This window comes from Ursus arctos, unplaced genomic scaffold, assembly GCF_023065955.2.
Source record: "Ursus arctos isolate Adak ecotype North America unplaced genomic scaffold, UrsArc2.0 scaffold_1, whole genome shotgun sequence".
NCBI lineage: Eukaryota > Metazoa > Chordata > Mammalia > Carnivora > Ursidae > Ursus > Ursus arctos.
In genome coordinates this window covers 60242784-60257932 of record NW_026622763.1, presented here as the reverse complement: position 1 = coordinate 60257932, position 15149 = coordinate 60242784, and the positions used below count along the sequence as shown (strand labels likewise).

Below are 15149 nucleotides of genomic sequence, written 5' to 3'. Positions count from 1 at the left end.
AGGCAGACCTGGAGGTCTGGTCATGTGGAAAAGGATGTTATTAACCTACACATTTGCAGAGTAGAGGGAGCTATTCTGTTTTTGTGTCAAACATCAAAGCAAAGGTAGACCGTGCACATCATTTTTGTTTGCCTAAGGCTCTTCAACATCCATTGAATCCATAATGAGTAAGATTTTAATTAAAGACAGCTTATTACTGAGCCGGGCCCTGTATCGGACTCCAGTTTTAGGAATTGGAGATGGGAGCAAGTGATTGGTTACCCGTGAACATTTCTTGTTTCTACTCTGAAAAGTGAAGGCAATGGACTAGCCTTCTCCAGCGGCAGTGTCAGGACATCACTTCTAGCTTTCTCCTTACTATCCATTTACAACTGATGAAGAGTCCTGACTTACATATGCTTTGGACTGCAGAGAAGGAGAAAAAAAATGGAGAAAAAAGAAGAGGAGGAGGAGGAGAAGGTGAAGTAAAGAAAGAGGAGAGGGAGGAAGAAGAATTCATTTTCCCCCCAATTTTACATTAAGAAACTCTGTATATAAAGGGAAGAAAAGGGCTAGTATTTTATTTATTTTCTTAGAAATTGCCTACTGGGATCAATTTAAAGGATTAATTATACAAGAATTTGAAATTTCTATGAACGAAAATGTTGTAATGACCATAAATGCAACAATATAATGTGCTTTTAAAACTCTATCACCTTTACATTTTGTCCAAGAAAAAATAAGGTCTTACATTACAAGTATCAATAATTCTATTGTATTTTATATAATTCATTGTTACTTGGATTTAGAATGCTTTTCTCATGTGGAAAACTATATGCTGGATAATGCAAACTAAAAAATAATTTAGAACATAGTACAATGCTAGATTTGAGTTCAATACAGACATTATAATTCATGAAATCCTTGAAAGTGTAAATAAATGGATATAATTTCTTTTTTGTGAAAAGAAAATACCGAGCTACCTGTTACCATGGATACTGAATGTTGCTTAGAGTTTTGTTCTTTTCTTAGCAGTCAAAGACCATCTCAAACATTAAGATGGTGCTTTATTCTCAGAATCTTATTGGATTTATGAGACAAAATCATAATAGTTTGCTACGATTAAATCTGATTCAAAGATACATCTTTGCCTACTGCTGAAAGTAAAAGACAGTGATACTTGGAGCCATGTCATGTAATTATGCTGCCGTGGCTAGATTTGAGGCCAGATGATACAAATGTTGTATGATTTACAAGCCAGTTTTCCCATGATCTGAGTGAACTTCTGGAGATACTTGGGTAAGATATATTCAGTTCTCTCTTAAGGTTTGCAGGTATACTTTTCTGTATACTGAGTTATGATTATTGGCTAAAGAATTTTTAGGCCATAGTTGAGATGAAAAGAAATCTATTTTGGAATTATGTACCATTAGCTAACTACATATGTTTTTCTACTTTTATGACAGTTCTAGAAACAAAAGATGAAGTAATTGTTCTGCCTCCTAGGCCATTTTCCCTATGTTGGATTAATAATAAAGCTTGGTTTATTCAGTAGATTATTAGATACAGATCTCAAATAGGTTACTTGCAACCAAAACCAGGTTTCTTTAGTTCTTTCTTTTATTTATCCTTGCCTATTCTTTGGTAAACGTTCAGTGGTAAAGTCAGTTCTATAACCAGTACTACTGACTGAAAAGCCTAAAACAGTTAAGTCTTAGTGAGGTAGTTGCAGTGCTGACAGAGTATATGTCTACTACAAGGAAGGAAAAATGAAGAGTCTGCGCATTGTGGCAAGTGGAAGCAAAGGTGCACAGGTTTTAACTTGACTTTCCTTTTGCTATTTTTGTTGCTTTCAATTTGGCAACCTGTATGAGTGGATTTACCATTTTAATACATTATACATAGTGGCCCTGCTTCCATTCCACACTTGCAAAATGATCTGTCACCCTAAGAGGACAGAGGAAGAAGCCAGGGCTCCATTATACAGATCTGAGAATGCTTGGAACATTTCATACTTTATGCTGGAATACTAAGTTCAACAATGCTACTTGAAGTAGTTTATTTGCTCAAATGATGTGGAAATATGGACAGGTGAAAAGCAAAAACTTCCCTTGACGAATTTATCATTTCAAAATATAATGTTTATTATAAATTGGTGGTAAAACACACATTTTAAATTTGGGGTTTTTTTTAAAGTTTTCTCAGTTAATTTAATGCTGTAGGAGCTAAATATTCAGATTGAATCACAACATAAGGGAGAAAAAAACTAAAATCATAAATAGATCAAATGATTTTCATCATCCCCTCCACCCTCCATCCAAAGTAATTTTATTCCAAGAGAATACCAAATAGTTGGTAATCAACTATCTGGAATGGTTTGATTCATCAGCAGAAGGATTGATTCATTCAATGATTGAATGAGGATATCAGGTAATTTTTTTTTCTCTGTTTGACATATCTAGATTATCTTACAGGTATCTGGATTACAAACTGTAAGAAAAAAGGATAAGTATATTCAAACTATGATAATTAAAAGTAAGCTAAGCACTATGACCAAATGGGTGAATTAAGGAAATCATCATATCAACATGTTAAAGAAGAAAAACACATGATCATATCAAAATGCAGAAAAGGCATTTGACAAAATCCAACACCATTCATGATAAAAGTGCTTAGCAAACTAGGAATAACAGAGACCTTTCTCAACTTGATAAAGAAGATCTACAACAAACTAACAATGAACCTCACACTTAACAGTGAGAACCTCAAAGCTTTCCCATTAAGGTCAGGAACACGGCAAGGATGTTCTCTCACTACCTTTTTTTAACATCGTAGTGGAAGTCCTAGTTAATGCAATAAGGCAATGAAAGGAAACAAAAGGTATAGAGACTGGGAAAGAAAGCATAAAACTGTCTTTGTTCTCAAGTTACATGATAATCTATATAGAAAATCCAAAAGAATTGACAAAAAATTCCTAAAACTAATAAGCAATTATAGCAATTTTGCAGAATGTAAGATTAGCACACAAAATTCAGGCATTTTCCCATATGCCAGTGATGAACAAGTGGAATTTGAAATTAAAATCACAATATCATTTACATTAGCATCAAAGAATTGAAATACTTAGGTATAAACCTAACAAAATATGTATAAGATGTATATTAGGAAAACTGCAAAAATCTGAGGACAGAATTCAGAGAAGAACTAAATCAATGGAGAGGTATTCCATGTTCACGGTAGGAAGACTCAGTATTGTCAAGACGTCAGTTCTTCTCAACTTGATCTATAGATTCAAAGCAATCCCAGTCCAACTCCCAACAAATTATTTTGTGGATGTTGACAAGCAGATTTAAAGTTTATATGGGAAGGCAAAAGACCCAGAATAGCCAACACGTTACTGAAAGAGAAGAACAGAGTTGGAGAATTGATGCTATCTAACTTCAAGACTCACTATAAAGCTATAGTAGTCAAGATAGCGTGGTATTGGTAAAAGAATAAACAAAAAGATCAGTGGAACAGAAGAAAGATCCCAGAAATAGACACACATAAAATATAATCAACTGATCTTTGATAAAGGAGCAAAGGCAATGCAATAGGCCAAAGATAGTCTAGTCTCTTCAACAGATGAATCTGAAACTATGGAACATGCAAAAAAATAAATCTAGACACAGACCTTATTCTCCTCACAAAAACTAACTCAAAATGGATAGACCTAAATGTAAAATGCAAAACTATGAAACTCCTAGAAGTTAACATAAGAGAAAACCTAGATGATCTTGAATGTGGCAATGAATTTTTAGATACAACACTAAAGGCAAAATTCACAAAAAATAATTGATAAGCTGGACTTCATTAAAATTAAGAACTTATGCTCTGTAAATGACAATATCAAAATAATTAGACTGTACACAAAGTGGGAGAAAATATTTGTAAAAGATATATCTGATAAGGGACTGTTATGCAAAATAAACAAAAAACTCTTTAAACTCCACATTAAAAATGTGCTTCAACAGACACCACACAAAGAAGATATACAAATGGAAAATTAGCATATGAAAAGGTGTTCCACATTACATGTCATTAGGCAAATGCCAGTTACAACAATGAGAGATCACTACAGATCTACTACAATGGCTAAAATCTGGAACACTGACGACAACAATTGTTGGTGAGGATGTGTAGCCACTGGACCTCTCCTGCATTGTAGTGGGAATGCAAAATGGTACAGCCATTTGGGAAGACAGTTTGGCAGTTTCTCAGAAAATGAAACATATTCTTACCATACAATCCAGCAGTCAAATTCCTTGGTATTTATCCAAAGGAGCTGAAAAATTATGTCCACACAAAAACCTGAACATGGATATTTATAGCAGCTTTATTCATAATGGCCAAAACTTGGAAGCAACTGAGAAATCCTTCAGTAGGTGAAAGGATAAATCGTGATAGATCCAGACAATGGACTATTACTCGTGTTCAAAAGAATCGAGCTATTAAGCCACAAAAAGACATGGAGGAATCTTACATGCATATTACGAAGTGCAAGAATCCAGTCTGAAAGGGTTACATACTATATGATTTTAAATATATGACATTCTGCAAAAGCCAAAACTATGGAGACAACAAAAAGATCAGTGGTTGCCAGGGGTTACAGGCATGGGAGGGATGAACAAACCGAGCACAGAGGATTTCTATGGCAGTGAAAATACTCAGTGTAATGTCAGAATGGTGGATGAATGTCATTGTACATCTGTCCAAACGCACAGGATGTGCAACACCAAGAGTGAATTCTAATGTAAACTATGGATTTTGGGTGATAATAACGTTCAATGTAGACCTATAAATTATAACCAAAGTACCATTCTGGTGGGGGATGTTGATAATGAGGGGGAGGTTTTACATGTCTAGGGTGTCGGGGTATATGGAAATCTCTATACCTTCTGCTCAATTTTGCTGTGAACCTACAACTGCTGTAAAAAATAAAGTCTGTATTTTTAAAGCTATCATATGGTTAAAAAAAAAAGAAACTAAGTACTTCCATAAATTTAGGTGTTCGATTACAGAATTCTTGATGAGAAGAATCTTGTGACTTGAGTATTTTTAGTGAACACTCATGAAGTCTAAAAGAAATCCTCTACTGGACGTTTTGTTTTTAATTCTTAGGTCAGATGTTGCCCTTTTGTATAATGATCGCTCTGTCCTTGAGAATCACCACGTGAGTGCCGCTTATCGACTTATGCAAGAAGAAGAAATGAATGTTTTGATAAATTTATCCAAAGATGACTGGAGGTGAGTTTCAAAGAAAGCCCAGAGGAAATTTAATTTCAGGAAAAAGTTAAATTATGTGATTTAAAGTGAAAAAAAAAAAAACAGAAGAAATTCAATCCCTTACTCATATTGTAAAAATCCCCCTTGACTGGATGACTCTGAGGAGGATTAGTACCTAGAAGATGTGGTTCAGGAGCCAGGCTCTGCTGGGTGGAGTTAAGCCATTTTCCAGGCTAATTCCACACCTGTATACATCAAAGCCAATCACAAGACTGCATACCACACAACACGTACTTTAGGATACATAATGATGTACTCTCTGGAATGGAGCTCTGCTTAATTGTACCAATACATGGTCCTAAATAAATTCAAAATCTTTGTGTAATATGGATTACTTCATATATTACTTTTCTATATGTGGAGTTTAACTTTTTTAAAAAATAAAAAAATTCACTATTTAAAGGAAAAAATTACAAATGTAATATACTAAAATGACCCTGAGGCAGAGGGAAATCTTACCTGTTTCTCCAAGGCATCCATCTGCTTCGGAAGAAAAAAAAAAATCATGGATCAGTGATACTTGTCGCCATATAAAGGAAAATAACAATATGTACCCACCCCTATAACTCAGCATAACTTTTCCTTTTTCTTGATCCTTTGGTCATCATCAGCCCCTTCATTTGACTATAGGGCTGTCAGATTTAGCAAGTAAAAGTAAGGGATGTCCAGTTAAGTATGAATTTCTGATAAAACATAGAAATTTTTAGTGCAAATATGTCTGGATATCCCTACTAGTCAATGAGACCTACTTATACTTAAAAAAAAAAAAAAAAGCCTTATCTATAACAAAGATTTTGTTAAAAGTTAGTTAATGGGCCAAAAAGTTTCCCATTTAAATATCAGAGGTTTTCATTTTTTCTTTAAATCGAGGTAAAATAAAAGAAGTGCCTTGGGATCAAGAACTGCCTCAAAATAAATGAATGACGGGGAGTCTGGGTGGCTCAGTCAGTTGGGTGTCTGCCTTGGGCTCCGGTCCTGATCTCAGAGTTCTGGGATGGAGTTGGGCATGGGGCTCCCTGCTCCGTGGGGAGTCTGCTTCTCCTTCTCCCTCTGCTCCCTCTGGTTGTGCTCTCTGTCTGTCAAATAAATAAATAAAATCTTTTAAAAAAATGAATGAATAAATGATTAATTCAAGATTTAAAACAAGCCCTAATTTCTGATGGTTACTTTTCTGAATACTTTCTGGTTTTTCAAGGCCATTTTTGAAACTGTGTAAAAAATATGGACTCACTTTTGCAACTATAGAAGCAGATCTAATGTGGGTGGAAGGAGGCACTTTGTTTTGGGAAACTGGTTTGAGCCTTTCATTTTATTTTGCAAACCCAGTTGGGTTTCCAGCTAAGAAGGCCAGCATCTAATTGTAAAAGGATTTTAAAGCTACCACTGCTGGGTTATGTGGAGAATAGAAGAGCAAAGGTAGGCATAGGGAGATAAGTTTAGAGGCATTTCCTGCGGTCCAAGAGATGATTATTTACATTTAGAGTATTAATTTAATTTTTCACCAGTGATTATTATTTCCAGAGATAGCATTTATTTATTAATTTTTACAGTTATTCCTTTGAATTAACCTTTTTCCTTCTCAAAGTTGATTCTGTTGCTCTTTCAGTGTGATGTTTTTCTACTACATTTTTGTTCTTTAACATCTTTATTATTCTAATAATTCATTCCTGTAACATTTTATAAATTTCTGTACAGGAACTTCTCAGAATCATCCTAATTGAATATTTTTATAGAATTATTTTAACAAATGCTATAATATCATATAGATTGTGGAATTTAACAGATCCAACATTGTTTCTAAAAAGCTACAGAAGATACATTTGCTAATATAAAGTTGATAACATGTTACCACAAATTAAAATATGAATAGTTTTTTAGAGATTTGAGGTTTTTCTGCTTGCATACCTATTTATTTCTTGAAGTAACTTTAGTAAACATAAATGCAATAATTTAAAAATTTTGGTAAGGAAGATTCATAAATAAAATAATTTCCCTTGTGTACTATTTTGCCTAGCTTATCGATACATTCTTAGTTGATTATTGATAATATCTAGCATTTACTAATCACTTATTTGCAAAGTACAATGTGCTAAATTTTATAGATTTCATAAAACTTTTGTCTCATTTTTCCTTAGTATGAATATTTTGAATTCAGTTGCTGTTGTAATATGGGTCTCTTCATAATTCCAGAGACAAAATGTAACTAAGAATAATTTTAGGGGCACCTGGGTGGCTCAGTTGGTTAAGTGTCTGCCTTCCACTCAGGTCATGATCCCAAAGTCCAGGGATTGGTCCAGCCCCTCATCAGGCTCCCTGCTCAATGGGGAGTCTTCTTCTCCCTCTGCCCCTCACCCTGCTCATGCTGTCTTGCATGCTGTTCTGTCTGTCAAATAAATACATAAAATCTTTAAAAAAAAAAAAGAATAATTTTATTGCCTCCTTTTAGTTTCCATTCCTTTAATATTTGGGTAAAAGTATTCTAAGCAAGCTATCCAATATCATCAACAGTAATCAGAATATGATTTCTCACAGTGCCCATCTAAAAATCCATTTTAATTGAGCACCCATAATTTTCAGCAAGCACCTCTAATATGTGGTTGTTTTAAAAACAAATCATTCGGGGCGCCTGGGTGGCACAGCGGTTAAAGCGTCTGCCTTCGGCTCAGGGCGTGATCCCGGCGTTCCGGGTTCGAGCCCCACGTCAGGCTCCTCCTCTATGAGCCTGCTTCTTCCTCTCCCACTCCCCCTGCTTGTGTTCCCTCTCTCACTGGCTGTCTCTATCTCTGTCAAATAAATAAATAAAAAATCTTTAAAAAAAAAAAAAAAAAAAACAAATCATTCAGTCATACAAACTTTAGATTAAATATCTTCGACACAGATTATAATTCAACTTTACCACACACCTTTTATTTAGCTTATTCTATTGGCCATGCCACAGAATGAAAATAAAATATGATTTCCAGTGTAAGTGACCTTTTTACCTATCTGTACTGAGCAAGCAATGACTTGTAGAACATGCAAGCTTTTGCTGAGGTGATCAATTTCCTACTTAGTGTGAGAATATGTTATTCATGCACAGATTTTGTGATATGGTCAATGTATAGCTCAGATTAAAATTTGATTAAAATTTCAATAGTACTAATAGCTCTGTCTACAATATATTGTAGAATCAGGGTCCCAAAGGCTGAAATGGAGAATCCCCACCCACTTTAGCATCTTGTCTTCTCTGGGGTTCTTATGATAGAAGGTTGGCACAGGGAAGTGGTCCAAGTGTCAGCTTTAGGAGTGGGAACTCTTGGGGTTGAATCTTATCTCTGCCATCTACCAGCTGCCTGTGTGACTGGGCAAAACTCAGTCTTCTCTGGTGTGAAATCATAATAGCTCCGCATATGAAAGCACCTAGCATACTGCTTGTATTGAATAAATCCTGAATACGTGGTGGTGGTTTTAATAATAGCAAATCCTGCATTTACAATTATTTTTTTAAGTTGGTCAGGATCCTTTCAGATAGAAAAATAGTATTTAGGAATTATGAATAGGAGAGGGTTGTGGGTGTGCATGGGGGAAACATCCAGTTCTTTAAGGGGAGATGATAAACAGCATCATTCACAGATCACTCCTGGCAACTTCCTAAAGCCATAAGAGTTAAAGGGTGAAATAATGTCAGAGTTTGTGAGCTCTTTTACATTTAAGAAATAGCATTTTTGTGCTCATATCCATAAAGAAAAATAAAATTTAATTAGTAATACTTAAGGAAATGTTTTACTTGAGAATGATCAGGGGCCAAATGAACCTTTCTTCTTTTGATGACTCCACAGGGATCTTCGGAACCTAGTGATTGAAATGGTTTTGTCTACAGACATGTCAGGTCACTTCCAGCAAATTAAAAATATAAGAAACAGTTTGCAACAGCCTGAAGGGTAGGTTATTTTCTTCCGTCATGTTTAAGTTCCGTGGGCTTAGACTCAGAAAAGACTGTAATCGGTTACTTGGTTCTGATAATTTGAACATGTCCTTGGTTTGACAGGATTGACAAAGCCAAAACCATGTCCCTGATTCTCCATGCAGCAGACATCAGCCACCCAGCCAAATCCTGGCAGCTGCACCACCGCTGGACCATGGCCCTGATGGAGGAGTTTTTCCTACAGGTGCTTCTTTCACAATATGTGCAAATATGGAAATAGTGACTAGGCGTATTGACATGCACCATTTTTTATACAGAATCCAGGACTTGTCTTACTGTTATCAACTGGCCACACATTCTTAGGGCTTTAAGCAGAATTCATTGATCTTTCAGATCAATGTATTTCATAATCCTATGTAGTATAATATAGGTTTTAAAGAGAGTCAAGTCTTGGATCTCAGATGCTACGCTTAGGAAAGAAAGGAAGAAATTAGCATTGTTGTTTGCTGTTAAGAGGTAAAATGCTAGAGTGGAGATGGCAAATATCTTTCATCATAAAATGGGAAAGGGGAGGATATATAGCACTGCTGTATACATCTTGTTGGTTAAAATTTAGTCATATATGCACAGTTGCAAGGGAGGCTGAGAAATGTAGTTTCTTGTTGGACATGAGCCAAGGTAAAAACTAGATTGTTATATGAAAAAGCAAGCTTGGACATGGGGAATGGCCAGTGGCCTCTACCACAAGTATACTTTTTTTTTTTAAAAATAGTATCCGTGTTCTGTTTCTACTCCCACCTGAGGTACCACAATACAATTGTGATGCTAACCACCCAGAGTTAGCATCAGTTCCCAAACTTAAAGGCTCGGTCTTCCATAAGAATGGCTTTACTTCAAGATGCCAACCTCAAGTGGGGCCTTAGGACACCAGCCCTTCTGACCACCAGTTATAAATTCAGGGGTTCCCATGACCCTCCTCAGGTTTGACAACTTGTTACAGTGACTCAAAGAACTCAAGAAAGCACTATATTTATGGTTATAGTTTAATTATAAAGAATACAAAAAGGAATAGCCAATTGACATCATATCTATTCTGAAGATATGAAGACCGAATATACTCTATTTGGAGGACTCTGGTTTCTGTCTCCCATTGTCAATGACTATGATATATGGTTTCACTTTAAAATAGCATGGAGTGCTATTAGTGCTAGAGAAAGTTATTGAGTAGCATCTTCCGAATTTAAGTATTTTCATACTAAAAATACTTTAAATATATTTTAATATATTTTGTGGCAAAAATCAACCAACAAAAAAAAAACACAAAAACACCACAAATGTTAAAACCTATCCAGTTCTACAGGGCCACTGTGCTCTATGGCCAAATAAAAATTATAATTTCATGTACTCAACTAAATATTAAACAGAAAATGGTAAATCTAAAAAGGACTTAGAGATCTTTAAGAACAGCTTTCTCATATTAGAGATGAAAAAAACAAATATGAAGAGATAAAATGACTTTGCTCAGGTTAAGAAAAAAATTTTAAATATTTTAAATGATCATGAAAACACAACCTGTGAAATTTTGTCAGATGCAGCTAAATCATTGCTTAGAGGAAATTTTATAGCTTTAAATGCTTATATAGAAAAGAACAAAAATATATATCAATCACCTGTGTTTCACCTAAATAAACTGGAAGTTGGGAAAATTAAACCTCGATGATCAAAGGAAGTAACAAATACAAAGTTGACCAAAGGAGTAACAAAAATAAAAGCAGAAATCAGTGAAATAGAACAAAGACAAACGATAGCAAAAATTAACAAAGAAAGCAGTTCGTTCTTTGAAAAAAAATAATAAAATTATTAGCAAGTTTAAAAAGAGAAAAAAACACAAACTAGAAGTAAAAGAGAAGTTATCATTATGGACACTACATATAGCAAAAGGATAAGGAATATTATGCACAATTTATGCCAATACATTTGACAACTTAGAAGAAATCATCAGGAGTGGAGTTAAGATGGCGGAGGAGTAGGGGTCCCCTTTTTCAGCTGGTCCCCTGAGTCAAGCTGGATAGGTACCAGACCATCCTGAACACCCATGGAATCAGCCTGAGATGCAGGAAGATACATCTGGATCTCTACAAATGAACATCTCCAGCGCTGAGTATTGAGGTACGAAGTGGGGAGCCATGAATCCGCTCAGATATCGGAAGATAAACGGAAGAGGGAGGGAGCCTCCGCGCTTGGGCTCCTGGAAGCGATAGCCACCTGCACGGGGGAGCGGGCGGACTCGCGGATGGCACCCGCGAGAGAACAGACTGAGACCATGAGCTGGGGAACGCGCAGGACCAGTCTGAAAACCGGAGCTCCGGAGTGCACGAACCACACTGAAACGGAGCTCCAGAGCGCACGGGGGTGGCTGGCGGCTGGCGGTGTTAGAAACACAAAGGACAGAGACCTACCAGCCCTGGAAGTGAGGGCTGGGACGCCAGCTGTGGGGTGCACATCCCGGGACGCTGTAGGGTTTAGCAGCACCAAAAGAAACAGGGTTAAAGAGGCCAGAAGAGGGGCGCCTGGGTGGCACAGCGGTTAAGCGTCTGCCTTCGGCTCAGGGCGTGATCCCGGCCTTACAGGATCGAGCCCCACATCAGGCTCTTCCGCTATGTGCCTGCTTCTTTCTCTCCCACTCCCCCTGCTTGTGTTCCCTCTCTCGCTGGCTGTCTCTATCTCTGTCGAATAAATAAATAAAATCTTTAAAAAAAAAAAAAAAAAAAAGAGGCCAGAAGAGCTCAGTGGAAAGCGGACTGCGATCTCTCTGTTCTGAAACAGAGGCTGGGATTCGGCCACTGCTGCTCTGACTCTAAGAAGAGGCACAGCAAACGGCCAGGGAAAGCTGCTAGAGAACAAAAGCCTGGAAATACTGGCTCACAGTGTGCCCATCCCCATCCCCCCTCGCAGGGGACAGGGAGACTACCCAAACAGGGTTGCCTGAATATCAGCACGGCAGGCCCCTCCCCAAGAAGGCAGGCTGAAAAATCAAGAAGCCCACATCCCTAACGTCCCTAAAAAACAAGTGCACACTGCATGGGTCCTGGTCAATAATTTGGGCTCTGGAGAGCCCCACAACTTCTCCTCATCAGAATGACGAGAAGAAGAAATCCCCCCCAGCAAAGAAAAGACAATGAGTCTGTGGCCTCTGCCACAGAACTGATGGATATGGATATAACCAAATTATCAGAAATGGAATTCAGAGTAACAATGGTCAAGATGATGTGTAGACTTGAAAAAAGTATTAACGAAAATGTTAATGAGAATATAGACTCTCTAAGGGCGGAAATGAGAGCGAATCTGGCAGAAATTAAAAATGCTATGAATCAAATGCAGTCAAAACTAGAGGCTCTGATGGCCAGGGTGAATGAGGCAGAAGAACGTATCAGCAAATTGGAGGATGGGGTGGTAGAAGAGAAAGCTAAAACAGAAACTTGGCTCAAAAAAACCCAATCTCAAGAATGTAGGTTACGGGAGATTACTGACTCAATGAACGTTCCAATGTCAGAATCATCGGCATCCCCGAGGGGGTGGAGAAAAACAGAGAAAAATATCCTCCTGAACAGAGATTTGAACAAATTGTAGCTGAAAACTTCCCTAATCTAGCAAAGGAAACAAGCATTCGTGTCCAAGAGGCAGAAAGGACCCCTCCCAAGCTCAACCACAACAAACCTACGCCACGTCATGTCATAGTGCATTTAGCAAATATTAGATCCAAGGATACAGTATTGAAAGCAGCCAGGGCAAAGAAATTTCTCACGTACCAAGGCAAAGGTATCAGAATTATGTCAGACCTGTCAACACAGACCTGGAATGAGAGAAAGGGTTGGGGGGGGGGCATTTTTAAAGCTCTTTCAGAGAAAAACATGCAGCCAAGGATCCTTTATCCAGCAAGGCTGTCATTCAGAATTGATGCAGAGATAAGGACCTTCCAGAATCGCCAGTCACTGACCAATTTCATAATGACGAAACAGCCCTACAGGAGATATTAAGAGGGGTTCTATAAAAGTAAAAAGGCCCCAAGAGTGATACAGAACAGAAAGTCACAATCTATAGAAACAAAGACTTTACAGGCAACATGGTATCATTAAAAGCATATCTCTTAATAATCACTCTCAATGTAAATGGCCTAAATGCCCCATAAAACGCCACAGGGTTGCAGATTGGATAAAAAGACATGACCCATCCATTTGCTGTCTACAAGACACTCATTTTGAACCTAAAGATACATCCAGACTGAAAGTAAAGGGATGGAATACCATCTTTCATGCCAATGGACCTCAAAGGAAAGCTGGGGTAGCAATTTCCATGTCAGACAGATTGGATTTTAAACTAAAGACTATAGTTAGAGATACAGAAGGGCACTATATTATTCTTAATGGATGTATCCAATAAGTGGATATGACAATTATAAATATCTATGCCCCCAACAGGGGAGCAGCAAGATACACAAGCCAACTCTTAACCAGAATAAAGAGACATATAGATAAAAATACGTTAATAGTAGGGGACCTCAACACTCCACTATCAGCAATAGATAGATCACCTAACTAGAAAATCAACAAAGAAACAAGAGCTTTGAATGCCATACTAGACGAGTTGGACCTCATAGATATATATATATAGAACACTACACCCCAGAACAACAGAATACTCATTCTATTCTAATGCACATGGAACAGTCTCAAGAATAGATCATATGCTGGGTCACAAAACAGGTCTCAACCGATACCAAAAGACTGAAATTATTCCCTGTATATTCTCAGACCACAATGCTTTGAAACTGGAACTCAACCACAAGGAAAAATTTGGAAGATACTCAAACACTTGGAGACTAGAACCATCCTGCTCAAGAATGATTCAATAAACCAAGAAATAAAAAATCAATTTAAACAATTTATGGAGACCAACAAGAATGAAAACACAACGGTCCAAAACCTATGGGACACTGCAAAGGCAGTCCTAAGGGGAAAATACATAGCCATCCAAGCCTCACTCAAAAGAATAGAAAAATCTAAAATGCAGTTTTTATATTCTCACCTCAAGAAGCTGGAACAGGAACAGAAGAACAGGCTAATCCACACAAGAGAAAGCAGTTGATCGAGATTAGAGCAGAGATCAATGAATTAGAAACCAGGAGCACATTAGAGCAAATTAACAGAACTAGAGCTGGTTCTTTGAAAGAATAAATAAAATAGATAAACCACTGGCAAGACTTATCCAAAAGAATAAAGGACCCAAATTAATAAAATTAGGAATGAAAAGGGAGAGGTCACAACCAACACCAATGAAATAGGAAGGATTATTAGAAACTTTTATCAACAGCTTTATGCCAATAAATTAAGCAACCTGGGAGAGATGGAGGCCTTCCTGGAAACCTATAAACTACCAGGACTGAAACAAGAAGAAATTGATTTTTTAAACAGACCAATTAGTTATGAAGAGGTTGAAACAGTGATTAAAAGCCTTCCAAAAAACAAAACTCCAGGACCTGACGGATTCCCTGGGGGATTCTACCAAACATTCAAAGAAGAAATAATACCTATTCTCCTAAAGCTATTTCAAAAAATAGAAACAGAAGGAAAACTACCAAACTCATTCTATGAGGCCAATATTACCTTGATCTCCAAACCAAGCAAAGACCCATCAAAAAGGAGAATTACAGACCGATTTCCTGGATGAATATGGACGCCAAAATTCTCAACAAGATCCTAGCTAATAGGATCCAACAGTACATTAAAAGGATTATCCATCATGACCAAGTGGGATTCATCCCTGGGATGCAGGGGTGGTTCAATATTCACAAATCGATCAGTGAAGAAATATCTTCTTTATATCAAGAAGAAAAAAGCCAAGAATCATATGATCCTCTCAATAGATGCAGAAAAGCATTTGA

The 15149-nt window shown here is 37.1% G+C and overlaps 1 protein-coding gene across 8 annotated transcripts in view; it reads left to right on the top strand.

Moving 5' to 3' along the window:
• The window catches only part of PDE1A (phosphodiesterase 1A), a 284858-nt gene that overhangs the window by 193079 nt on the left and 76630 nt on the right, over positions 1 to 15149 (top strand). For all 8 annotated transcript variants that reach the window (XM_057303243.1, XM_026492392.4, XM_048214563.2 and 5 more), the window contains exons 8-10: positions 5140 to 5265; positions 9123 to 9224; positions 9332 to 9452. In XM_057303243.1, coding sequence (XP_057159226.1) covers positions 5140 to 5265; positions 9123 to 9224; positions 9332 to 9452 — 349 coding nt within the window. The remainder of the gene's footprint in view (positions 1 to 5139; positions 5266 to 9122; positions 9225 to 9331; positions 9453 to 15149) is intronic.